Genomic DNA, 27,791 nt, shown 5'->3' with positions numbered 1-27,791 from the left:
CTCCTACCAACCCCTGCCAGCAGCTGTCATTCATAAATACCAAGCCTGATAGCTGTTAGGGTGTCCTAGGGAGGACATGATGTCCACGTAGACTACCCATAGACCAAAATGGGTAGTCCACAGTATGTGGAACTGACAATATACATACAACTAACCTATTCCAACAGGGGATTATTGTTTATGACCATCATTGAGGATCAAATAGACTTCCATAGTTGGAACAGATGCTCGACTCCATTTGAACGTAATGCTTAGATTTTCCCACCACCTTCACTGCCGTGTAAATCTGTGTACACAACAGATGCAAGACGTTATGCAATTGTTCAAAGCTCCTGTACATTATGTGATGCAGTAAGGGTCATCACTAGTGTGTTTAATCTGCAGTCTGCCATCCTGATCTCATGCTGCCTGCTTCTACATGGGATTCATGTATTACAGTAAGCCAACATGGATAAACAATTGGCATGTACATCATCATTCAGTCATCATTCAAAACAGACAAGATTACATTGAGTTAACCATTGCTGTCAAAACGAACTATGGGTTCAATGATATCAGTAGATATCTAGGCCATAGTGGCTCGGCTGCCTACTTCGAGAAATCACTGTCCAATCACTGTCACTTTGTCAGCCACTGCGTTTTGAGGCTGCAGGCAGAGAATGACATTGCTGTTGATGTACCTCCACCTAGTGGCGAGAAATGATTATTGCGCATTACACAACTGATCCATTTTGCATTAGTCATTGTAAGAGCGTCATCTAAAATAGGAATATCTTTTGTCCCATATCCTTCAGCAGGTTAACTCTGTCTTATGTCCACACTTATAGTCCCATTGATAAAATTAAGTAGTTGGAGTAGTTGCGGTATGTGTGTTTGGTTGTGTGCACATTTAATTTCTCCCATCATAATATAATATAGACCCCATCACCTCTCCATTATGCTCCAGAACTCACACATCACAGTGGGCTGCACCTGCAATGTGCTACGTCATACATTAAGGGTCGGATGGTGCTCTGGGGGCATGTGAAATGTGAAAAGATCCGATGTGATTAGTGAAAGAAATAATCAGAACTCAGCTGCCTGTGTAAACGCAGCCTTAGATCCCTGCCATCCTGCTCACTGAACCCTCCTACTAATCACAATGCCACTAATGGATTAGTAGAACAGAACCATACATCAAGATCAATGTACCACCCTCTGTTATCCCTGAGAGAAACCTACACAGAAAAACAGATCAATCACCTTCACATGACCTTGGTCTTTCAGGAACTAGCCAATCAGAGGAAGAAATAGAGCGATGGCCCAGGGCGCTCCATCAACAGAACCTCCACCTATGTTACACACACACACACACACACACACACACACACACATATACACACACACACACACACACACACACAGCACCAGTCAAAAGTTTGGACACACCTACTCATTTCAGGGTTTTTATTTATTTTTGTACAATTTTCTACATTGTAGAATAATAGTGAAGACATCAAAACTATGAAATAACACATATGGAATCATGTACTAAGCAAAAAAAGTGTTGAACAAACCCAAATATACTTTATATTTGATATTCTTCAAAGTAGCCACCCTTTGCCTTGATGACAGCTTTGCACACTCTTGGCATTCTCTCAACCAGCTTCATGAGGACCCTGGAATGCATTTCATTTAACAGGTGTGCCTTGATAAAAGTGAATTTGTGGAATTTCTTTCCTTCTTAATGCATTTGAGGCAATCAGTTGTGTTGTGACAAGGTAGGGGTGATATACATAAGATGGCCCTATTTGGTAAAAGACCAAGTCCATATTATGGCAAGAACAGCTCAAATAAGCAAAGAGAAACGACAGTCCAACATTACTTTAAGATTTGAAGGTCAGTAAATGCGGAAAATTTCAAGAACTTTGAAAGTTTCTTCAAGTGCAATCGCAAAAAACATCAAGCGCTATGATGAAACTGGCTCTCATGAGGACCGCTGGAGAGCTGCATCAGATGACCTGACCTCCACAATCACCCGATCTCAACCTAATTGAGATGGTTTGGGATGAGTTGGACAGCAGAGTGAAGGAAAAGCAGCCAACAAGTGCTCAGCATGTGGGAACTCCTTCAAGACTCTTGGAAAAGCATTCCTCATGGTAGGGGTGGTATACAAAAGAGTCCATATTATGACAAGAACAGCTCAAATAAGCAAAGAGAAACAACAGTCAATCATTACTTTAAGACATGAAGGTCAGTCAATACGGAAAGTTTCTTCAAGTGCAGTCGCTAAAACCATCAAGCGCTATGATGATACTGGATCTCATGAGGACCGCCACAGTAAAGGAAGACCAAGAGTTACCTCTGCTGCAGAGGATAAGTTCATTAAAGTTAACTGCACCTGAGATTGCAGCCCAAATAAAATTCTTCATTGAGTTCAATTAACAGACACATCTCAACATCAACTGTTAAGAGGAGACTTCATGGTCAAATTGCTGCAAAGAAACCCCTACCAAAGGACACCAATAATAATAAGAGACTTACTTGGTTCAAGAAACACAAGCAATGGACATTATACCAGTGGAGTTCAAATTTGAGATTTTTGGTTCCAACCACTGTATCTTTGAGAAACGGAGAGTAAGTGAACGGATGATATCCGCATGTGTGGTTCCCCCCGTGAAGCATGGAGGAGGTGTGATGGTGATGGTGTGGGGTGCTTTGATGGTGACACCGTCAGTGATTTATTTAGAATTTAAGGCACACTTAGCCAGCATGGCTACCACAGCATTCTGCAGCGATACACCATCCCATCTGGTTTGCGCTTAGTGGGACTATCATGTGTTTTTCAACAGGACAATCAGGACACCTCCAGGCTGTGTAAGGGATATTTAACCAAGAGGGAGAGTGATGGAGTACTGCATCAGATGACCTGGCCTCCACAATCACCTGACCTCAACCCAATTGAGATGGTTTGGGATGAGTCGGACCGAAGAGTGAAGGAAAAGCAGCCAACAAGTGCTTAGCATATGTGGGAACTCCTTCAAGACTGTTGGAAAATAATTCCAGGTGGAGCTGGTTGAGAGAATGCTAACAATGTACAAAGCTGTCATCAAGGCAAAGGGTGGCTACTTTGAAGAATCTAAAATATAAACTCAGAAGAAAAAGAAACCCTTTATCAGGACCCTGATAAAAAAAAAGCCCTGCCTCCAGCTGTTTGCTTAGAAATTCTAGGGACAGTTAGGAGGCCTGCGTCTTGTGATTGTAGCGAACGTATAGGTATGTACAGCAGGACCAAATCAGAAAGATGGGTAGGAGCCAGCCCATGCAATGCTTTGTAGGTTAGCAGTAAAACCTTGAAATCAGCCCTTGACTTAACAGGAACCCAGTGTAGAGAGACTAGCACTGGAGTAATATGAATAAAAAAATGTGGTTCTAGTCAAGATTCTAGCAGCCGTGTTTAGCAATAACTGAAGTTTATTTAGTGCTTTATCCAGGTAGCTGTATCCGGTATCCGGAAAGTAGAGCATTGCAGTAGTCTAACCTAGAAGTGACAAAAGCATGGATTAATTGTTTTGCATCATTTTTGGACAGAAGGTTTCTGATTTTTGTAATGTTACGTAGATGGAAAAAAGCTATCCATGAAACAGTCTTGATATGTTCTTCAAAAGAGAGATCAGGGTCCAGAGTAACGGTGAGGTCCTTCATAGTTTTATTTTAAACGACTGTACAACCATCAAAATTAACTGTCAGATTCAACAGAAGATCTGTTTGTTTCTTGGGACCTAGAACAAGCATCCATCCATTTGCAGCCATCCACTTCCCTCTGTCTGAAACACAGGCTTCCAGCAAGGGCAATTTTGGGGCTTCACCATGTTTCATCGAAATGTACAGCTGTGTGTCATGCGCATAGCAGTGAAAGTTAACATTATGTTTCCGAATGACATCACCAAGAGGTAAAATATATAGTGAAAACAATAGTGGTCCTAAAACGGAACCTTGAGGAACACTGAAATTTACAGTTGATTTATCAGAGGACAAATCATACACAGAGACAAACATATCTTTCCGACAGATAAGATCTACACCACGCCAGAACTTGTCCGTGTAGACCAATTTGGGTTTCCAATCTCTCCAAAAGAATGTGGTGATCGATGATATCAAAAGCAGCACTAAGGTCTAGGAGCACGAGGACAGATGCAGAGCCTCGATCTGACACCATTAAAAGGTCATTTACCACCTTCACAAGTGCTGTCTCAGTGCTATGATGGGGTCTACAACCAGACTGAAGCATTTCGTATACATTGTTTGTCTTCAGGAAGGCAGTGAGTTGCTGCGCGACAGCTTTTTCTAACATTTTTGAGAGGAATGGAAGATTCGATACAGGCCGATAGTTTTTAAAATATTTTCTGGGTCAAGGTTTGGCTTTTTCAGGAGAGGCTTTATTACTGCCACTTTTAGTGAGTTTGGTACACATCCGGTGAATAGAGAGCCATTTATTATGTTCAACATAGTAGGGCCAAGCACAGGAAGCAGCTCTTTCAGTAGTTTAGTTGGAATAGGGTCCAGTATGCAGCTTGAAGGTTTAGAGGCCATGATTATTTTCATCATTGTGTCAAGAGATATAGTACTAAAACACTTGAGTGTCTCCCTTGATCGTAGGTCCTGGCAGAGTTGTGCAGACTCAGGACAACTGAGCTTTGGAGGAATACGCAGATTTAAAGAGGAGTCCGTAATTTGCTTTCTAATGATCATGATCTTTTCCTCAAAGAAGTTCATGAATTTATCACTGCTGAAGTGAAAGGCATCCTCTCGTGGAGAATGCTGCTTTTTAGTTAGCTTTGCGACAGTTTCAAAAATACATTTTGGATTGTTCTTATTTTTCTCAATTAAGTTGGAAAAATAGGATGATCGAGCAGCAGTGAGGGCTCTTTGATACTGCACGGTACTGTCTTCCAAGCTAGTCAGAAGACTTCCAGTATGGTGTGGCGCCATTTCCGTTCCAATTTTCTGGAAGCTTGCTTCAGAGCTGGGGTATTTTCTGTATAACAGGGAGCTGGTTTCTTATGACAAATGTTTTTTGTTTTTAGGGGTGTGACTGCTTCTAGGGTATTGTGAAAGGCTAAATTGATTTCCTCAGTTAGGTGGTTAACTGATTTTTGTACTCTGACGTCCTTTGGTAGGCGGAGGGAGTCTGGAAGGGTATCTAGGAATCTTTGGGTTGTCCGAGAATTTATAGCACGACTTTTGATGATTCTTGGTTGGTGTCGGAGCAGATTGTTTGTTGCGATTGCAAACGTAATAAAATGGTGGTCCGATAGTCCAGGATTGTGAGAAAAAATATTAAGATGCACAACATTTATTCCATGGGACAAAACTAGGTCCAGAGTATGACTGTGTCAGTGAGTAGGTCTGGAGACATGTTGGAGTCGATGATGGCTCCGAAAGCCAGAGTGGGCCTGTGGACTTTTCCATGTGAATAGTAAAGTCATCAAAAATTTGAATATTATCTGCCATGAAGGTCCGATAGGAATTCAGGGAACTCTGTGAGGAACGCTGTATATGGCTCAGGAGGCCTGTAAACAGTAGCCATAAAAAGTGATTGAGTAGGCTGCATAGATTTCATGACTAGAAGCTCAAAAGACGAAAATGTTTTTTTTTTTTGTAAATTGAAATTTGCTATCATAAATGTTAGCAACACCTCCGCCTTTGCGGGATGCGCAGGGACATGGTCACTAGTGTAAAAAGGAGGTGAGGCCTCATTTAACACAGTAAATCCTCTGAATGTTTCATCCTAACATTGTGGATAACAATATCCCTATACTCTCTACACTCGCCAGTTTTAGCCAGCAACATCTTCAGATTAGCCTTAACTTCGGTAGCCCTGCCCCCTGGTAAACAGTGTATGATCGCTTTATGATTCTTTTTAAGTCTAATACTGCGGGTAATGGAGTCGCCAATGACTAGGGTTTTCAATTGGTCAGAGCTTATGGTGGGAGGCTTCGACGTCTCAGAACCTGTAACGGGAGGAGTAGAGACCAGAGAAGGCTCAGCCTCTCACTCCAACTTGCTGCTTCATGGGGAGAACAGGTTGAAAGTTTCTGTCGGCTGAATAAGTGACACCGGTTGAGCATTCCTACAGCATTTCCCTCCAGAAGCCATGAGAAAGTTGTCCGGCTGCGGGGACTGTGCGAGGGGATTTATACTAACGTTACTATCTGTACTTACTGGTGGCACAGACACTGTTTCATCCTTTCCTACATTGAAATGACCCTTGTCTAACAATTGCGTCTGAAGCTGGGCTTGCAGCACAGCTATCCTCGCCGTAAGGCGATCGTTCTCTGGTATATTATGAGTATCAGGTAATTAAAATTCAGACAAGACTGATAAAAAAAAAAAAAAAGATTGTCATATACCCAGAATCTCATAGTATATACGCATTGCATAAAACAACAATTTGTTATGACTATACAGAAGGCAAGTATTATAGGATCCAGTACTCGATAAAGAGAATAAAATCTGATGGAGAAATGAAATTGCCTTTTTAATTCGGCTAACATCAATAGCTAACATCAGTCACATCAATGGATACTGGAGACACGATATTACTGCAAATAATCTGTGCTTTACATAAGCAAGCGATTCAATTTGAGATTTCTTCCAACAATTACACGAGCTAATAATTCTAATAATTAAACAGGTTGTTTGGATCCTGGATGCCTGATAACAGTTCCATCATGCCATGTTCCTGTTGCTGTCCGAATCATCTCGTCTCTATCTCAACTCACACATTATTTCCCCTTGCTTCCAAACTAGCATATATTTTGGTATAGCGGGGTTAATATAAACCTCGCTGTCTGCCTGTCCAACCTCGGAAACAATGTTTAACTCTTCAATTTCTCTGTGACCAGACGAGACAACCTTTTCTGAGCTAGGCGAAATCACGCATCAAAGCCATTATCATGAACAAATCCAAGTACATGCCAATAGAAAACAGCTCAAACGAAAATGTAGCTAGTGTACGGTCATTCCAGGTTAAATGTTTGACTTGTTTGAGCTGAAGTTGGCTAGCTAGTGACACGAAAGTTATCCTGCTTGCATAGCAACCATTTTGTTTAGTAGAACTGATGACCATCCTGTTGCATAGCAACTATGCAAAAATCTTTAACGACTTGGTCGCATCTGTAGCAACATGACCAAAAGAACCAGATTTTTATTTTTCTCCTGGTAGAATAAGGTCATTTTATGAATTTACTTCTCAAATAAAGTCAATGAAAATATATATTTCATTGTTATTTTAATATGTTGGTAACAGATTTCTAAAAACAATAAGTCACGCAAGGCAGTGCTGTATCATGAATACAGTCACAGGCAAATAAGTCGACTCCGTTCTAGTGTCGGGCCGAACAACGCCATTCGCCTGTATTCATGATACAGCACTGCCTCTTGTGCCTTTTCACTAACTAAACCCTCCGTATTCATTAAAAACAACGTGCTCGTTTCAAAACATCAATGGATCACAAAAGTGCCCACCTGTTAAGACACTATACCCCTTTCACACTAGTGAGTCGGGCCCAGCAGTACTGACCTGGTTAATAAGCCACCCTAGTTGCTGGAACCATGCTGGAAAGGACCATGTTCAAGGAAAATACATGAGCCAGCACAGTATGGATGGGGTCAGCAAGACGCTGTGAAAAGGGGTACTAATGTCAACTGGAATGTCTGCATGTCGCATATTTATTCATTTTCCTGCCTTGTGCATCAACTCAAAACCATGGCACACTGCCCGAGATCACATTCAGGGAGGAAGAGCATGTTGTGATGTCACTTCATGTGTCTCCTCTGTCAGGTTACAGAGCTGTTATACTCCTTGGTGGGGTCTGAGGCAAAGGCTTGGCTGGCCACTACAAGCCCACAGCCGAATTAAAACCTAATCAATGTTCAGCCACTCCCAACAGGTAAGAATAATATTAAGATTCTTCCCGGTCGCAAGTAGAGACGTGTGCAAACAGAAAAGTTGTCGGGCTAATGTCTTTCAGTGCAAACAGTGGGTTGTTTGGAGGAGGTTTACTCAGTCATTTACAACTGTCGCAGCTTTCCAGTTGTCAGAAGTCCAGTTCTTTATCCCGCTAGTTTAGTTCTTGGTTTTTAGGCAGTCGATATCAGATGAGGCAGTCCCATGTTTAGAGTGCTTCTTCAGCACATCACACTCGAGTGCCTTCCCCATAGGGCAGGGGTCACCTGGATTGGGTATTTTTCTCTTAAAAAGGTCAGTGGCTCATAGTGCATAGAGAGACGGAGATAAGCCAAATGTGGTGTGCCGTGGCATCTCACTAGATTTCAGATACCTAGTAGCACAGTATCCTTGGTCTCTGCCCTGACCTCACAGGCTGCCCTTGTGGCTGGCGCAGTCGTCACAGACACGGACAGGGTGGTCCCAGCCACGGGAGGGCACGGGGCGGCTCTTTGAGGAGCAACCGCTGCAGACACCCTGGCCACACGCCCGGCAGTGGTGCTTGGACATACTGGGGGTGAAGGCTTTTCTGCACTTATGGCACTGCACGATCTGCTGGTCGGGGATCCAGTAGTCAGGCCGGGCCACTCCCTTCACAAAGCCTGGAACATGGAGGAGAGCGAGATACATAAATAGCTGTTTATTGACAGTCAGAGCAGAGGATAAAGACTATAATCTTTGTGAATATAATATTAAATGTTGTATCTTGTGAATTTATGTCTGCATATGCAGTAAAATGACTATGGTACCTGGTGTGAAGTTTTTTCCCAAGTGTTTTAGTGAATACACAGAGACATTTATACTAGCTAGCTTTATTTGTGATGCGTTTCTCAAACACGACGCTAGCCGTACTCACACAGAGGGTAGTCCACTGCAGTGGTGACCATGTCTAGAGTAGACTGGGCCACCTCTGTCAACCTGCGGGCCATCAGCCCCCGCGGCTCCACCACAGACACTACAGGACACGGAGAGGGACCAACAGAGCCATCAGGATCACTGGAAAACATGTTCTTTTAACCTCTATTTGACTAGGAAGTCCCTTGAGAGGAGTCGTCTTTCGAGGGAGACATGAATGAACACTTACTATTCACATCAAACACCTTGGTTGTCTCCCAAACTGAACCCTATTCTCTTTGCTAGTGTACTACTTTTGGCCAGAGCCCAATGGGTCCAAGTAAGTAAAGTAAGATGGTAAGTCTTCGGCGAGTAAGCATTGTCCGAGCCAGAATGGCCGCCCTCGGTCAATAGTTCAGTGTAAAAAGGAACTGGGTACCATTTAGGACACGTCCCTCATTCATTGTCCCATTCATTCATTACAAAATAATAATAATACATTTGACTAAAAACTGACTCTGAATCAGACTAAGTTGGAGGTAGCATCAGGTTTTACATTAACATCCATGGCCCAACACTGATCCTAAAACATTAGCTGGCATCCTGACCCTGGTTGGTGGTGTCGGTCCCTCCCTGGCGGTGGCAGGCATCACAGACCCGGACGGGGGTGCTTCCCCAGCCTCTCTCAGGTACGGGCATCCTGTGGGTGGAACAGGCCTGGCAGAAGCCCTCGCCACACCAACGACAGTGATGCTTCCTCTCTGCCTCCTCAAAGGGCTTCTTACAGCAGTGACACACCTGGGGGACAGGCACAGAGCACAATAATGATTAGAATGTCAAGAGCCAGGAGTCAAAACTATACACTCACAACCATACCAAACAACTCTGTTCATTGCCACATTTGAGAATTAAAACAGACACTTGTTGGTTTTACTCACTATAATGATGATATATTGGGTTTAGAATTAATGCGGCGTCCTTTTGGTATTTGGGCACTGGGTCGTTCACCTTAATAAAAACAGCTACTCTTAGGGCTCTGCTATCTGTTCAAAAAGCCTGTGAGTGTGTTGCTGGTCAAGATGCCGTGTTTGCTGGTTAGATGATGCTGTGAGAGTGATGACTCACGGTGATGTCTGTGTTGGGTCTCCAATAGAGCGGGGCCACCTGGTCAGTGAGCCAGGACGTGACAGCCTTGGTGGGGCCCGTGCTGTACTCCGACACAGACTGGATCACAACGTTCATCCCATCCAGCACCCTCTGCGCCGCATTCTGGTGGTCTGTCAGGAAGGCCTCAGACTGGACAGAAAGAGCAACGGTCAGAAGGAGAGGGAGGTCATCTTTGAATGTATTTGATATCTATGTTGGCAGTGCGTATTCATCCATTCATAATTGATGATGATGACCATGAACCATTGAAGTACAGTGTGCAGTGTTGTTGTTGCCAGTGCAATTAACATTATCTTTATTAACCTTTGATAGCGGACATACTTTGAAAGTTAAATATATGCCAGACACTTTGCATATAAATTCCAACCAGTTCAGTCGCAAATGCCCCTAAACATTCTCACTGACACTTCAATTGAGCTTGAGTGACTGCTTGTCTGCAGTTCCTGCCAGTACAATGAGTGGTGATTAGGACCAGGCGTCTCAGCTCACCCCCTCCCAGACGTGTTTGACCTCGGGCCGCACCACGCCGCTCTCTGGGTCCTGGTTGCCCAGCCAGTACTGACGGCTGCGGTAGATGATGCCACAGCTGCCACACTCCAGGACATACCTGGCAGGGCCGGTGCACCGTGGAGAGAGTGGAAGGAAATATATAGTGCATTGGCTTAGATGGCAGAGTGGATTCTATGTATCTGTGAATGACTGGTACTTCATTGACTGGATGGTTGAAAGGGACATCTTTAATACCATTCAGAAAGTAAGTGTCTGTGTGTGTCTACAAAGAGTCCAGATTACTTCAACAACTCACCCAGACCAGGCGTACTTTGCCAACCCAAACCAGGGGTTGTCTGTGGAGGCTGAGGTTTTAGGAATGACAATAACCTCCCTGCCACCCTCATAGCACCGCTGTGTGGGTAGGACCAGATCAGGGAGAGAGCACACAACGTATGATTAATGCTAGCTTCATACCCTTGGTTCATGCATTTGCTAGTACGACAAATTGTTCAACACCATCTCCACAGGATTCCATCCTATATCATATATAGAAGAATACTTTCTTGTCCATTTTCTTTTCAGATCACATTAACAAGTCTATATTGCTTCCAACACAACTAAATGTATCTCTCTCTCTTACGTCCCATCACAGACCATATGTGAAATGCCTTACCTTGCAGATGAGGACCTTGTTGTTGTACTGGTGAGCGTACTGACACAGTCCGTCTGCCAGGTGAGGGACTCTGTCTCTGAGATGGTTCATCCCGTTCTTACAGCGGATACTGAGGGGAAACAAAACAAGGACAATGAATCCATCCATCACATACTTAACATCTCTGATCGCCTGCCATGTTGGCGGATGGCCAAAAGGCGTCGCTCCTTTTCTCCAAGCGGCACAAGATGTTAGACGTGCATCATAACATAATTTATAACGGTGACCAACAAGGCTTCATACTCAAGCAGTGAGAGTCTGTTAAACCAATGTCTATTTCTGGATATGAACACCAATCAGTATGTTTAGGGAAAATTTGGCTTCTGATCTAGCTCAAATTTCCCAAGTTAAAGAAGACGCTGTACATAATGAAAACTCGTAGATATGTATGATTTACATAGGACAAAGACTTTTATGCTTCCTTTGTGGCAACCCATCTGGGAGGGACACATATCCTAGCACTACCTGCTCACGTGGAGCAGGTGAATACACCATTCATCAGTACACACTGTATCAAAACATGGAAAATGGTTTGCATTGAAAACGAGAGATTCAAGTGGCCAAATGCAGGTTAGTCCCTCCCCATTTAGTTTTGATTCATGTGATAAAGTTACTCTGAACAGATACATGCAGCAGACGCAGGGAAGTCACTTACTTGCAGCTGAGGCAGACTGAAGAGCAGGTGAAGTATTCGTCAGGGAAGAAGGAGTAGAGGGGGATTTTGTTGTCTAAGATCTCCCCACAGAACCTGTCACTCAGGGCCTGGAAAGGAGGGGAGAAGGAGAGAGAGGTGAGGCCCAGGGGATGGAAGGGGAGGAGCCAAGCAGGGTCATGAGGTCAAAACAAACATTCATTGGTTGGTTTTGGGAAGGCCTATTTACCCAGACAAGCACATAATTCCCATGAACATTAGCTAGTACCAGCAGTACCTGTCTATCAAACAAATGAATCATGCAACAATGCAAAGAGATAAACACACACAGACCTGCAGAGCGCTGAAGACGATGGCCGGTTGGCGGGGCGATCGTGTGGCAGTGTTCCTGACTTGCTGGCGTACAGCCTCCAGGAGCAGAGAGTAGTTGGTCGGTGGAGTGATGGTCTGGGTGCCCACGTACTGCACTGAGCTGAAGGCCTCTGTACCCAGGCCCAGGTCATGGAAGCGCCTCTGGAGCTGAGTGTCTGCATAGCCAGGGACATCTATTCGCTCTGTGGGGACAAAGTAGGACAACGTCATGGGTTGAGTTCACACACCCAACTGACTGTTGAGTAAATAGTGTAGTATGTGTGACTTTAGTAGTTGTATCTGTGGGTGTGTCTCACCCAGTGTAATGGCTGGGTGTGATTCTGAATTTAAATAGTATGTTGGCGTGTTGTTGTTCAATTACTTTTTTTATTGAATGTTATTTATCCCCAAGGTGCAATTACTTTGGGCAAATGAGTCTGAAACAACAACATGACAGCATAATCTAACCATTCCACAATGTGCTGTCTAACACAACTCACGAGCAAATTGTTGTGTAACGCATGTATAGAAACATATGATTGCATGTGGTGCATGTTAGTGACTGGGCCTCTCCTGTACATACCATGGCCCAGTAGCTGGGTGTGGGTGGTCTCCTGGAACACGATGACCGCCGGCCCCAGGGAGGAGAGGGGAACGTCCATGCCACAGCGGCTGGAGAGGGCGCGCAGCTCGGGGGTGAAGTGCTTCAGGTAGGCCCCTGAGGCGCTGCTTAGGAACTGGAACATGTCGTTGTGCAGCCTCTCGGCCCGCGTGCGGTACACCACCACGTCCGATACGGCCAGCACCTTCAGCAGCAGACGCATGCGCTGGTTCTGGTTGGCCGCCGCCCCCAGCAGGCCCTCTGTGTCCAGAGCCACCAGGCCCAGCCCGGGGTCAAAGGCGGCCCACACGCCCACTGTGCAGGAGCTGGGGGACTTGGAGGTGTAGAATACGGTATCCCCGCCAAACAGGATGTGGTTGAGGGTGTGGGACTTGCCGTCGCCCGTATTGCCGAAGATGGAGAGGACCTTGACGCCCAGCATGTCCCCGCAGCCCAGCCTCTCCAGGAACTGAGCTTCATCATGGACCTGGGTTAATGGTGGAGAGGATGGCAGATCAAGTTATGTTATAGTTAGCGATAGGATGTTATGTTGTCAAATACATGTCAAATTACTTTTCCTGTAGGAGCAATTTAGGCTTACTTATGTGGTTGTTGTGTTGTGGATATAGTTTGTCTTATCTTTATTCCACTTAATATGAACACTAGGGGGCACTATATCGATTTGGGTCATGGGTTACATGTATAGGCAGACAGGTAACCAGGAAGTATGGAAGCAGATAGGTATGGAGAGAATACATGCAGATGTAATTGCCGTAGGCGCATATTTTATTTCCAATGTGTTAATGGTGAGCAGGGTAAGAACAACCACATAAATAGGACACAATGGCTCCTACATTAGCATTTGGCCTAACAATTATGTTATCAAAGGTAACTTTACACTGACAAGTAGTCTCAGGGCTCAACCTTACCCTTATTCATGACTCAAATTGCATTTCATTACAATGAGCCATTGAACATCCCCTTTATCCTTGTGAGGAAAAATGTCCCGATGCTCCGATGATACCCAAATCCTCTGTCTAAATGCAAATACGCCTTACACGCGTTGCAGTTTTTGAAACATTTGTGATTGGAAATTAACATTCATATAAGCGAGCAATAATTTTCCTTATTCAAAAGATACTTACTGTATGCAGTTTACAGGGCTCTACAGGTATAACAATTTGAATCGCATATGCAACTAATTGTTTTGCTGTGCGACCTGGAATTTGAATTTAAGACCATCAGTGCACCTAGAAAAAACATCACCCAGATGATAATTGTTGCAATGATTACTTCACTGTCCCGCAGCCCAGGTGCCATGCCCGTCATGCTTGAACCATTACTACAAAGAAAACGTCTTGTTACTTAAAATATTTGTCTTTGCGTTCTTAATTTCTTTGTGTGCTCCTGCATTTTTCAAGAGGCACACACGTGCTCCCTGTAAAAAAGGTCAGCTTAGAGTCCTGGTTGAGGAAAGTTAAATTTTAATGTTTGTGACCCCCTTTTATTTAGTTGTCTTTTTTGTTGTTGAAGGGGGGATGGGGGTTACAGGTACAAAAAACAAAGAAATGCATATAATGACCACCACAACCTGTTCCATCCCTCAGTCCCCCATCCCTCCTCCTGTATCTTCCCTCCCCAACCAGAAACCATGCCTCCCACACCAGCAGTGCTGCCTGCCAGCGGTAATCTTCTACGATTCATTGAGAGATTCAAGGGGCTATTATCATTAAGTAACATAACCGATTCAAAGCATTGAATATTTAAATTCATGCACTTCTAAAAAATAGATAGATAGATATATTTTTTCCTTTGCCCTAGAAGCATATAACTGCAGGGCACTCCCATATTATATGAAGAAATGTGCTTACCTGCACAGTGAACAGTTGGGGACACAGTGAACAGTTGGGGCCAATTTCAACGTTAAACGTTTCCTTGGTGTTAGATACAGTCTGTGAACAAACTTAAAATGTATAAGTTGATGGTTCGGTTTACGGGATGCAAAGGTCATATTTATCCATATTCTATTCCAGTTAAAGGGTTGTCCAGATTCAATTAGATCTGTGGACCATACTTTAATGGCTATCCCAGAATGACCTTTCCAAAAGTTGATTCTATACATTTCAGAGATCAGTCCTTTCAGGAGCCCAGATCATTTATTTATAAATCCCATCAGTGGATGGTTCAGTAGTTGGATTACCAAAGGGATTCCATAGGGAAAAAAGGAAATCATAAATATAGAAAAAAGGAGTTGCCTGGTAATGTGTATTTATCTTTTACATTTTGGAATGTTCTCAAACCCTTGCTGTCCATGATATCAGTAAGGGTATGGGGATTCCACATTTGGACCATTGGGGGGGGGGGGCAAAAGGCCACCTTCCAGATAACAAGACATTATTGTGAAATATTGGAATATGGGCATGCCATTTTGATTCCCAGTTACGTTGCTTTTCAATAATAAGCCTTTAGGGTAGTTTTCATTATTTAAGGGATACTGTATACCAGTGAAGACCACTTCTTCCAGGGTAATAGGAGACACCATATTTCTCTCTATACTTAGCCAGGGGGGCAGAAGAATTATGTCTAAACCAATTTAGGATGGGGCGGAAATACAATTAAAAGTTTGGTTCGGAGAGTCCTCCTACGTCTTTCCCTTTTTGTTAATTGTTTTATTTTATCCTGAGTCATTTACATTACTATGTACACTAACGTTCAAAAGATTGGGGTCACTTAGAAATGTCCATGTTTTTGAAAGAAAAGCTCATTTTCTGTCCATTAAAATAACATCAAATTGATTAGAAATACAGTATAGATAGACATTGTTAATGTTTTAAATGACCATTGTAGCTGGAAATGGCAGATTTTATGGAATATCTACATAGGTGTACAGAGGCCCATTATCAGCAACCATCACCCCTGTGTTCCAATGGCACGTTGTGTTAGCTAATCCAAGTTCATCATTTTAAAAAGGCCAATTGATCATTAGATAACCATTTTGCAATTATGTTAGCACAGCTGAAAACTATTGTTCTGATTAAAGAAGCAATAAAACTGGCCTTCTTTAGACGAGTTGAGTATCTGGAGCATCAGCAAGCTCAAAAGCTCAAAATGGCCAAAAACAAAGTACTTTCTTCTGAAACTGCCAAGAAACTGAAGATCTCGTAAAACGCTGTGTACTACTCTCTTCACAGAATAGCGCAAACTGGCTCTAACCAGAATAGAAAGAGGAGTGGGAGGCCCCGGTGAACAAATGAGCAAAAGGCTTCATTAAATAGTACCCACAAAAACACCAGTCTCAATGTCAACAGTGAAGAGGCGACTCCGGGATGCTGGCCTTCTAGGCAGAGTTCCTCTGTCCAGTGTCTGTGTTATTTTTCCCCATCTTAATATTTTATTTTTATTGTCCTGTCTGAGATATGGCCTTTTCTTTGCAACTCTGACAAGAAAGCCAGCATCCCAGAGTCACCTCTTCACTGTTGACATTGAGACTGGTGTTTTGCAGATACTATTTAATGAAGCTGCCAGTTGAGGACTTCTGAGGCTTCTGTTTCTCAAACTAGACACTAATGTACATGTCCTCTTGCCCAGTTGTGCACCGGGGCCTCCCACTCTTCCTTCTATTCTGGTTAGGGCCAGTGTGCACTGTACGAGATCTTCAGTATCTTGGCAATTTCTCACATGGAATAGCCTTCAATTTGGTGTCACAAACTGTATGATTGATTTTGCCTGTGGAGCTTTCCAGTGAGGGTCTGCGAGGAAAACCGGTAGCGCATTTTATGAAGCGTGAGGGAAATTCCTGTCTGACCAAAAGAGGACAAACCCAGCCAGACCAGACCCTTACTGTGAACTGCACAGGGGGAGACATCATCTGTGAACAATTGAGGGCCATATCTTTTGAAATTCAGTAAGTCAATTTAAAAAAAATTGTATACAAATTCAAATAAATTATGGAAACCTAATTAAGGTGAGTAACACATAAAAAGGTACCCATAGTCTTATAGGAGAAGGCTATTCACTAGTCTTATGAGAAGACTAGAGCGAGGGCGTAACGGTACCATGGAAAGCCCCACTGACAGCTGTCTGTAGGCATTTATAAGAGAAGCGTCTATGTGGTCTGCAGCCATTACTAATAGCATGTGGTCTTCTAATATATGTATGTGAAAGATACATGTGGTGCATAAGAAGTAACGACAGAGAATCATTGAAGATGCACATGGGGTAATACGGGAGATTATCGAGTGTGTTTGGGAATAGTACTAAGTGAATGTTGAAGTTGTGTGAGTGTGTAAAGGACGTGTTAAACTGATTGATTGAAATTTGGATATTAAGCTGATGAAATATGGATAATAAGAGGTTTGAAATGTAGCTACTAAGTACTGAGTGAATGAGAGCTATCAGGAGATTAGCTCCAGTGTCAGGGGACTAGCTCCGGTGTGAAAGAGGTCTGAATGAATACCCCAACCAGTTCTGTGTGAGCTGAGTTTTTCGATCTATAACATTATTGACAGTTCTGTTATCTAGGGGTTTCGTCCACCACCACCCATCGTAGTCTGGGACTACTAGCACGAGGTGTTATTGAGCATGGGGTGTTTTATGAACATATAGAGGAAGTAGCGGCAAGATAACCGTGGTGCATAGGATGCAACGATAGACTTTTCTATGTGGTCTGAACCACTGATAATAGCATGAGGTGTTATTGTTATTGTAGGCATTTATGAATCATTGAAGATGCACATGGGGTGGTGTGGATGTAAAAACCTCAGTCCACCACCGCCTTTCGGGTCTACAGGTAGAGGATAACATCTCAGGATCTCAATCGAGGATAACAAGTCTCATTAGTAACGAGGATAACATGTCTCATCAGTATACTTTGATGGCATAACGTTATGTATGTGGAGATATGAAAGGAGAAAGTGCTATTCCCGAATATGCTTTTACTAGAGATGACATAAAGAGTATAATGGGTTACTAGAGATAAAGTAACATATGAAGGGTATAATGGGTTACTAGAGATAAAGTAACACATAAAGAGTATAATGGGTTACTAGAGATAAAGTAACATATGAAGAGTATAATGGGTTACTAGAAATTAAGTAACATATGAAGAGTATAATGGGTCACTAGAGATAAAGTAACATATAAAGAGTATGATAGGTTACTAGAGATAAAGTAACACATAAAGAGTATAATGGGTTACTAGAGATGACATATAAAGAGTATAATGGGTTACTAGAGATAAAGTAACATATAAAGAGTATGATGGGTTACTAGAGATAAAGTAACATATGAAGAGTATAATGGGTTACTAGAGATAAAGTAACATATGAAGAGTATAATGGATTACTAGAGATAATGTAACACAAAAGAGTATAATGGGTTACTAGAGATAAAGTAACATATAAAGAGTATGATGGGTTACTAGAGATAAAGTAACATATGAAGAGTATAATGGGTTACTAGAGATAAAGTAACATATGAAGAGTATAATGGGTTACTAGAGATAAAGTAACATATGAAGAGTATAATGGGTTACTAGAGATAAAGTAACATATGAAGAGTATGATGGGTTACTAGAGATAAAGTAACATATGAAGAGTATAATGGGTTACTAGAGATCTGATGCAGTAACAATAGAAAAAAAGCATAATAATATACAACTTGCACACCACCCGTAAACGTACGTATGTGGTCTAAAAAGTATTAAGAGAAATTAATAGTATAATGGGTTACTAGATTTGATAAAGTAACAATGTATCAATGCATCATGGGTTACTAGAGTTTAACTTGATAGGTAGAGACTTAGTATGGACAGAGCATGCCATCTATAGGGGACTGACAGACAGTGCCAGCCCAGTTATTGTGAAAGTTGATCCCAGAAAGAGACTCTAGTCTCGAAATAAAAAAGAAAGCTCCCTCCAAAATGTATCTCTTCCCTTCTGAATTGGCAGATGTAATGCGCTGAGTTGATAAAATACATGTTAATCTTAAAATAACATTAATACACGTGAAGCAATTTAATACATGTGAAGCAAAAAGTGGTAATAAATAGTAAGAGGTAACATTGTTATGGTAGACTAAAATTAAAACAATGGAGAAAGTTATCATGTTTGTTTTGTTTTAAACCTTGCAATAGGGGGAAAAGCAGAACATTGAGAGTGATCCAACAGTAGTGATTGAGAAGGTCTTCCTATTGAGAAGAAGGGAGTCCTAGTCGAGGGAAACAGATATGGAGACTAGTGAAAGTAACAAAGTGAATGGCGATTGGCTTTCTGATAGCACTCTAATAATGCAATGTCTTTTTGAAGAAATTTGAAGAAATAATGTTTCAATACAAGGTCACATGATGAACAGAGGGATTGAGCATTGGGATTGATATTAAATTAGAGGCCATCATCTGGGGTTTGGGTTAGAGACATGTTTCCTGTGAAACAGATAGCCGTCAGTACTCACTGAACTCAAACAGGCTGTAAGGGACTCAGTGGGACATTTGGAACTGAGGTATGAATCATTGAATAAGAGACGTTTTTGACCATTTCCAAAGTATTATTACTCAGTTATACAGTTTGGGTAACACAAATCATTTAAGCAAGAAGGTAATGTCATCTAAAAAATATTCTGTTTCCATTATGTGAAACTGTGTCCAGAATTGAAGTAGATCCAAGCAAATGTTTTTAGTACTGAATATTTAGCTGATAACCCAGCACCAACTCTTTGAAGTGAAGGTCCTAGCATATTTGTTAAAACAGGTTTCTTATTTTGACTAGTTGGGTTTACAGGGACATATGTCAATGCAACAGGTCAAAAAGATAAGGTTACAAAACAGGGGCTCTGGGATTGTTTACTTTAGAAGGTGGCTGTTCCGCTTAACGGGACACTGTCATCTGACATGTCTGAAGTATGCATTCTGTATATGCATGGTTTTATCAAGACTTCATGACAAAGACGCAGTAAACTCAAATAAGATTAAGATTTTTTTAGGACTGATTAACATGTGTAAACCAAGTACATGTTTATTTTCTTCTGGGATTTATGGAATGTCCACTTCCAAGTTCTGATGAGTTGACCAATTATTCTGTATCTCTCCCTTTGAAATGCTTTCTGGAGACAGACAGTTAGTATAAAGGTACATGAATCTGGCTGTTAAGGGAGCTTCCAAAATAAGTAAGGCCTCACAATTTGTTTGTTTTTAGCACCCACACACAACCCACCTGTTAATTAATACACTGCTCAAAAATATAAAGGGAACACTTAAACAACACAATGTAACTCCAAGTCAATCACACTTCTGTGAAATCAAACTGTCCACTTAGGAAGCAACACTGATTGACAATAAATTTCACATGCTGATGCGCAAATGGAATATACAACAGGTGGAAATTATAGGCAATTAGCAAGACATCCCCCAATAAAGGAGTGGTTCTGCAGGTGGTGACCAGACCACTTCTCAGTTCCTATGCTTCCTGGCTGATGTTTTGGTCACTTTTGAATGCTTGCGGTGCTTTCACTCTAGTGGTAGCATGAGACGGAGTCTACAACCCACACAAGTGGCTCAGGTAGTGCAGGCTCATCCAGGATGGTACATCAATGCAAGCTGTGGCAAGAAGGTTTGCTGTGTCTGTCAGCGTAGTGTCCAGAGCATGGAGGCGCTACCAGGAGACAGGCCAGTACATCAGGAGACGTGGAGGAGGCCGTAGGAGGGCAACAACCCAACAGCAGGACCGCTACCTCTGCCTTTATGCAAGGAGGATCAGGAGGAGCACTGCCAGAGCCCTGCAAAATGACCTCCAGCAGGTCACAAATGTGCATGTGTCTGCTCAAACGGTCAGAAACAAACTCCATGAGGGTGGTACGAGGGCCCGACGTCCACAGGTGGGGGTTGTGCTTACAGCCCAACACCGTGCAGGACGTTTGGCATTTGCCAGAGAACACCAAGATTGGCAAATTCGCCACTGGCGCCCTGTGCTCTTCACAGATGAAAGCAAGTTCACACTTAGCACGTGACACACGTGACAGTCTGGAGACGCCGTGGAGAACGTTCTGCTGCCTGCAACATCCTCCAGCATGACCGGTTTGGCGGTGGGTCAGTCATGGTGTGGGGTGGCATTTCTTTGGGGGGCCGCACAGTCTTCTATGTGCTCGCCAGACGTAGCCTGACTGCCATTAGGTACCAAGATGAGATCCTCAGACTCCTTGTGAGACCATATGCTGGTGCGGTTGGCCCTGGGTTCCTCCTAATGGAAGACAATGCTAGACCTCATGTGGCTGGAGTGTGTCAGCAGTTCCTGCAAGAGGAAGGCATTGATGCTATGGACTGGCCCGCCCGTTCCCCAGACCTGAATCCAATTGAGCACATCTGGGACATCATGTCTCGCTCCACAGACTGTCGAGGAGTTGGCGGATGCTTTAGTCCAGGTCTGGGAGGAGATTCCTCAGGAGACCATCCGCCACCTCATCAGGAGCATGCCCAGGCACTGTAGGGAGGTCATACAGGCACGTGGAGGCCACACACACTACTGAGCCTCATTTTGACTTGTTTTAAGGACATTACATCAAAGTTGGATTAGCCTGTAGTGTGGTTTTCCACTTTAATTTTGAGTGTGACTCCAAATCCATACCTCCATGGGTTGATAAATTTGATTTCCATTGATAATTTTTGTGTGATTTTGTTGTCAGCACATTCAACTATGTAAAGAAAAAAGTATTTAATAAGAATTTCATTCATTCAGATCTAGGATGTTATTTTAGTGTTCCCTTTATTTTTTTGAGCAGTGTATTTGTTCGTGGTGTTAATACTGATTTATTGTGTGGGGTCTTTATTTTTAGTGGCTTTTTCACAGGTTAGAAAGGATGCACCTTAAAGGGCACACAAAGGCCATTTTCTGAAGTGTCTATTGTCAGAGTTTTGGCTGCACACATGACAATTATCTTGATAAGAAATGTACTGAAAAACCCAATGTAAACCTGGTACACAAAATGTTTGGAATGTTAAATAATGTCTGAAGTACAGGGAAAGAAAAGGGAAAGAAACACTCACTTAATGGGATTGAATGACCTCAGTTCTGACTTTCTGGTGAGGCCTGAGCACCCTCACTAGAAAGACCAGAGACATTTAAATGGGCTATGTAAACACTAATAACTAGGAAGAAGTTTATAATGTAGCAATAGCCCTGTGTGTGATTCAGACCATGAGAAGGACAGAGAGAGCACGCTCCCCCTGAATGAGGGACACTTGTCTCTAGTCTATTTTACCATTACCTTATGGGATACAATTATTTCCTTGTTTTTTTGGGACACATGAATCACGATGTGAGTCATGTGTCTAAATTGGGAATAACTAGTCCCCTGGGGCCCCTTTGTAAATATGCAAATTGATTTTCTTCACATGCCTGCAACTAAAATAAAGATATGTTGTTAATGGTTGACAGTTACTCCAAATGGACTTAAGTTTTCCCCCCTCGAGTGATATATGAAGAAGCGTATCGAGTGATATATGAAGAAGTGTATTGGTGTTCTTGTTTTCTTTGCTTTGCTTTTGTCTTGTGTCGATACCAAACTCACCAGATTGGGTCTGCTGGATGGCCTGGATTTCTCCCTAAGGATTGGCCCTCTAACTCCCTGACCCTGTAACTCCGCAGTGAGATCGCCAAGATGATAGGGGAGTGTAAGCCATTTTGGGAGGGGAAACAAAATGGTTTCCCCTGTGTGTCGTTATTCTCATTGATATTTGTCTTAGACATTTGTGTTAAGAATATTGGAAGCAGTAATCATTTGTCATACAGTGAATGATTTGTCTGGATTTCATGATTCAGAAATGCCCTAAACTAAAACTGTTGTTCTGGTCTGTCCTCTCTCGAGTATATGGCAAAGGTGACCACAGATGGTATCTAGATGCATGGAAGGGATACTGGAGCCGACCCCCACGACATTGGGGGACCTAACAGCATAGGTGGGAGTCCCCTCGATGTCCAGGGGATCACAAATTGAATGTAGGATTTTGTAGTAATGAAACATTGAAAAAGCCATCAGCTCTTTTACGAGACACTGAAATTTGAAGTTGGCAGTAGTAAGTGTAGTGGTCAGACAAGCGCTTATGTCGAATTTCTATTTTCTTAAAGAAACTCGGGTTGTAGATAGTAGTATGAAATAGATTTGTGAGAATGATTTACGCCTGTGACTATAAAGTGTACTCTTTTGCCTTAGGAATATGTGCTCGTCAAGAATCAATGAAGTTGTAATCAGAGACTATATGCTGGAGAGCCTTGGTTGCGTGTGGATTGTAGTTATTCATATTAGATTTGTCCCACATGTCATTCCTGTCTGTCCCAATAACCAGATGGAATTCAGCTAATTCTAACAATACGCTGTTCAGAGAATGAGAATTTTAAAAAACGTAGGATCATATGAATTTGGAGCGTACACATTAATAAAAGGGCATTTTCTTTCCATTGTGGATACATTTAAGGAAAGTGATTCTGCCTTCTTGGTCTTCCCCTTTACACAAGATGGTTTCTCATGTATCATTATGATTACACCTTTAGTTTGTTTGGGGATGATGAAAAAGCAGCCAGTTTGTACAAATGGTTCTTTATTCTATGAGCCCTTTTGGAGCAGGTGTGTTTCTCGGAGCATTGCTAGAACTACATGGTTTCTTGCTAGGATACCAAGACACCCGGAACGTTTAATAGGATAGTTTAGGCATTTCAAATTCACCCCTTCTTGGACTCTACAAGATGTGTCAAGTTGGCTGGATGTCCTTCGGGTGGTGGACCATTCTTGATACACATGGGAAACCGCTGAGCGTGAAAAACCCAGCAGCGTTGCAGTTCTTGACTCACTCAAATCGGTGCGCCTGGCACCTACATCCATGCCCCGTTCAAAGAAACTTAAATATTGTGTCTTGCCAATTCACACTCTGAACGGCACACCATGTCTTGTCTCAAGGCTTAAAATTCCTTCTTTAATTAGTGGATTTAATAAGTGACATCAATAAGGGATCATAGCTTTCAACTGGATTAATCTGGTCAGTCGATGTCATGGAAAGAGTAAGTATTCCTAATATTTTGAACACTCAGTGTATGTGCTTTTTAATAATTTAATCATCTAGTGTGGAGGTTGACGGGAGAAGAATAACAAAACCAGCTGATATTGCCAATCATTTTGCAGATTTTCTTTTACAAAGAAAATTAATTTACTGAGTGATAACGTAAACACTCATTATTCTAAACAAGCTATTGTCCAATGGATTGATGATCATATTATGACCAAAACAAACTGCTATTTTAGCCTGCAAATGGTGTCATTAGAGGAGGTGTTAAACCTATTGAAGTCATTAACCGCTGGAAAATCTACAGGTTATGATTTTATGGATTTTAAAAAACTGCTATGCTGCTCCCCATATTGCAGCTCCACTGAAATAGATATTTAATTGGTCACTGGAAAATGCATGGAAGCATGCTAAACTGTGTACAATCCCAAAAGAAAGCAAAGAACCCATTACTCCTGCTACAGTAATATATTGGAGGGTATTGTGAGTAGACATATGGGAGTACATGAAAAATAGTAATCTGATTACAGCAAAACAGCATGCTTATCGCAAAAACCATTCCACTACCACTGCATTGGTTGACATGACTGACAAGTGGCTCCTTGCTATGGATAATGGCAGGTTTGTTGTGTACTATTTTTAGATTTTAATGCAGCATTTGATTTAGTGGATCATTCAATATTTTTGACAAAATTATTGCATTATGGGTTTAAGAAGGCAGCATTGAATTGAGTACAGTCAAATCTAACTGACGGGCAACAGTCCACCTATATCAAATGGGTCATTTTCTTCCCCCCATGCTTTAAACTGTGGAATACCGCAGGGCAGCTGCCTTGGGTCACGTTTTTACTTAATATATACCAAAAACCTTCCTTATGCCTTATCTGAAACTCAAGCTACTATATTTGCAGATACTACAATTTATACTGCAAGACAAATCAGTACAACAAGCTCTACCAGTAGTTCAGGGAAATATCAGGGAGTGGGTTTGCCGGAACAAACTTATTTTGAACACCAAGAAAACCAAGGTTATGTTGGTCTGTTCCACCAGGAAAAGGCCAACACAGTATGGGATACAATTAAGTATGGGGGAGTACAAATTGAGGAAGTGGCAGAAACCAAACTACTAGGGGTGCAGCCAAACAACTGCTTATCATCATGGTGGTTTCAAATAACTCATCTATGTAATAAAACAAATTAAAACTGCATGCCTGATCGGAACCATGGCTAAATAATTACCTGGAAAGATTCTTAAGCAAACAACCCAAGCATTAATTGGGAGTCAGGTGAACTACTGTTCTGTGGTCAAACAACCCAATCATTAATTTGGAGTCAGATGAACTACTGTCCTGTGGTCTGGGGAAATGCATCAGCAAGTTAAATTAGGAGGGAGCAGATTGCTCAGAACAAAGCAGCAAGGATTGATTTAAGGTGGAGATATGGTTATTCTGATGTAGTCATGCTCAATGCTCTTGGTTGGTCATAAATCAACAAGATAATTAAAAAATATGCTTATTTTATTTCACAAAGTACACCACTTAAAACAGCCAAACTACTCACACCAGTATTAAGTTGGTAAGAGGCAGACATTCAGTAAATGCTAGGAATAGATTGTCCACCATCTGTGTTATCCAGACAGAAAAGAGAAATCGGCAAAATAACATTTTGATTTAAAGCAATAAAGAAATGGAATCATTTATCTGAGCAAACCAGAAACATTTCAAAATATAAATGTAAACAATACTTTAGAACCATTAAAATAAAATACATTGGAAGGTATGGTAGATGAAGGAATCAATCTATCTTTTCAGACTGTTAAAGTATTTATCTGGTCAATATGTCAGTGTATTATATCTGTTTTTAACAGTGTGTTATGTGAAAATGTGATCGTATTATAAATTGTATTTGAATGTTTAAGGACTCTTGGAAGATTAGTCCAAATGAAGACTAAAATAGATCCTAATAAAATCAAGTCAATCTATACTATGTACAAAAAACATGAAGATGTATTTGTAAAAACACCACCCCCAAACGAGACTACACTTCCACCCCTCCAATTTCTGCTTCAAACAACCAAGACTACACTTCCTCCCATCCAATTTCCGCTTCAAACAACAAAGACTACACTTCCTCCCATCCAATTTCCACTTCAAACGACCCCAATGGAGCATAACAGGGAAGGAAGTTTAGGACCTCGGATGGGTGCTGATGGCTGTGCGTTTCATAATGCAACTTTGCTAAACTGCATACTGTAGGTGCATCTTTCGTAATCTAAAGATTCTTTCTCCTACATGTGAAAGTTAAGTTCCATAGGTTTCCAAAACGGTGTTGCACACTGGATTATTAATGTTTCTAAATGTTAAAACAAAGCGTTGGGATTGTAGTTCATTGATCCAGCTGTGGTCCTGATGTTCAGTTGAGAACTCAAGGGCTGGGTAGCTAGCCATAGACCCTTGGACTCTCAAGAGCTAGGCTCAACCCTACAAGGGAGTTAATTAGCTTCAGTCAAGACTTGTGTGGCTAGCTGCTTCTGGAGCTCCCAATTGTATTGGGTGTTGCTCCCAATTGTATTGGGTTGCACAAAAACAGTACACGGAAAGCCAGAAGTTAAAAACGATTCCCTTTCAACTTACAGTGCCGGTGGGCAGGATGGTTGGTCATTATGATGGGGGAATTTGAACAGAATATCTGAAGAATCGTATTATTAAACAGACTTTCCAAACGTGGACCCACTTTATTTTGACATGAGGTAAGCAGAGAAAACGTGAGTCTGCAACAGACCCACGTTTGGAAAGTCTGTTTAATAATATGATCATTTAAATATTTTGTCTCAAATACCCCCCAGTCATAATGACCAACCATCATGCCCACCGGTACAGTAAATCAATGTGTAATTGTACTTAACTTCTGGCTTCCAGCAGACTGTTTTTGTGCAACCCAAAAAGACTGGGAGCAACGTGTATGTAAATACACCCGGGTTGCTAAAAGCAGCTAGAGTGTGGCGTTTGCACAGCCTGATTCATTGGGGACTTTCCTGAAAGGAAACTGAAACAAGGCCAGTCATGACAGACCATAGAGATAGATAGAGGACTAATATTTATATCTGCGCCATTATAGCGTCTGTGACAGCAGTTGACTACTTTAAAATTGCAGAAGCCCTCAATGGCGCTGCCCATGCCAAAACTGCCTTCTGGTCACTAGAGGCCTCTATAATTCTCTATGTGACAGACATCAAGGTATAATACTCCTGCCCTTTTGAAAACAACTATCTTTAACGTTAAGTATGACGAGCTAGTCAAAGTTACATGAGGCGTCACTACAGACCCTGGTTCGATCCCGAGCTGTATCACAACATAGTGGGGAGCACAATTGGCCCAGCGTCGTCTGTGTTAGGGGAAGGTTTGGCCGGCATTGTAAAATAATAATTTGTTCTTTAACTGTCTTGCCGAGTTAAATAAAGGTTAAATGTTATTTTAACAATACATATATGTTAATTGGCTACCGTTTGCAAGGTATGGTTCGACGAGGCCCATGTCAACATAACGAGTAACGTTAACGATAGCTAACTAACACCGTAGTTGGCTGTTACTTGTGCAAGACGGGATGGCAACGTGACATATTTAATTTTGTTAACACAAATATGAAAGCTGTCTAATGTTACCCTTTGGCCAACCAGTGTGGACTTTGTTTCATTCTTCCTAGCCAGTTAACGTTAGTTGTGTGCTAGCAAACCGACGTCGTTACCTGCAGATTTTCTTGTTCATCAACCAAAAGAAAACTCCGACCATTTTCCGGGTGATCTTCTGTTTTTATGTAACAAAGCGATACCTCCTCCATTTCTTTCATCAGTACTTCGGACATTGTTATCAAACCATCCCTGGTAATAGAAACTTCCCCCACTCCCGAAAACAACAATACAACACATGGATTGGTGAGGTAGGAGCCATC

At 42.1% G+C, this 27,791-nt stretch overlaps 1 protein-coding gene across 1 annotated transcript; it reads right to left on the bottom strand.

Moving 5' to 3' along the window:
• Window positions 1-1,431: 1,431 nt before the first annotated feature.
• Window positions 1,432-27,791, bottom strand: LOC135546229 (zinc finger FYVE domain-containing protein 1-like). Its single transcript, XM_064974484.1, has 11 exons — window positions 27,588-27,791; window positions 12,782-13,286; window positions 12,181-12,401; window positions 11,851-11,957; window positions 11,157-11,265; window positions 10,797-10,894; window positions 10,481-10,598; window positions 9,950-10,120; window positions 9,433-9,622; window positions 8,847-8,945; window positions 1,432-8,592 (listed from the first exon to the last, which is right to left on the bottom strand). The coding sequence occupies exons 1-11, from the start codon at window positions 27,702-27,704 to the stop codon at window positions 8,360-8,362; spliced, it is 1,968 nt and encodes a 655-aa protein (XP_064830556.1). The 5' UTR covers window positions 27,705-27,791; the 3' UTR covers window positions 1,432-8,359.

This window comes from Oncorhynchus masou, chromosome 9, assembly GCF_036934945.1.
Source record: "Oncorhynchus masou masou isolate Uvic2021 chromosome 9, UVic_Omas_1.1, whole genome shotgun sequence".
Classification (NCBI taxonomy): domain Eukaryota; kingdom Metazoa; phylum Chordata; class Actinopteri; order Salmoniformes; family Salmonidae; genus Oncorhynchus; species Oncorhynchus masou.
Note: the sequence above shows the minus strand (reverse complement) of the source record. Positions and strands in the feature narration are given on the sequence as shown.

What these genes read in the sequence shown, in the direction of transcription:
- LOC135546229 (XM_064974484.1), bottom strand. Translation starts at nt 27,704, where the DNA reads ATGTCCGAAGTACTGATGAAAGAAATGGAGGAGGTATCGCTTTGTTAC. An exon ending in GACCCAACACAGACATCACC is followed by an intron (nt 9,623 to 9,949) that starts GTGAGTCATCAC and finishes CCTGTCCCCCAG; the next exon opens with GTGTGTCACTGCTGTAAGAA. An exon ending in GACCGACACCACCAACCAGG is followed by an intron (nt 8,946 to 9,432) that starts GTCAGGATGCCA and finishes CGTGTCCTGTAG; the next exon opens with TGTCTGTGGTGGAGCCGCGG.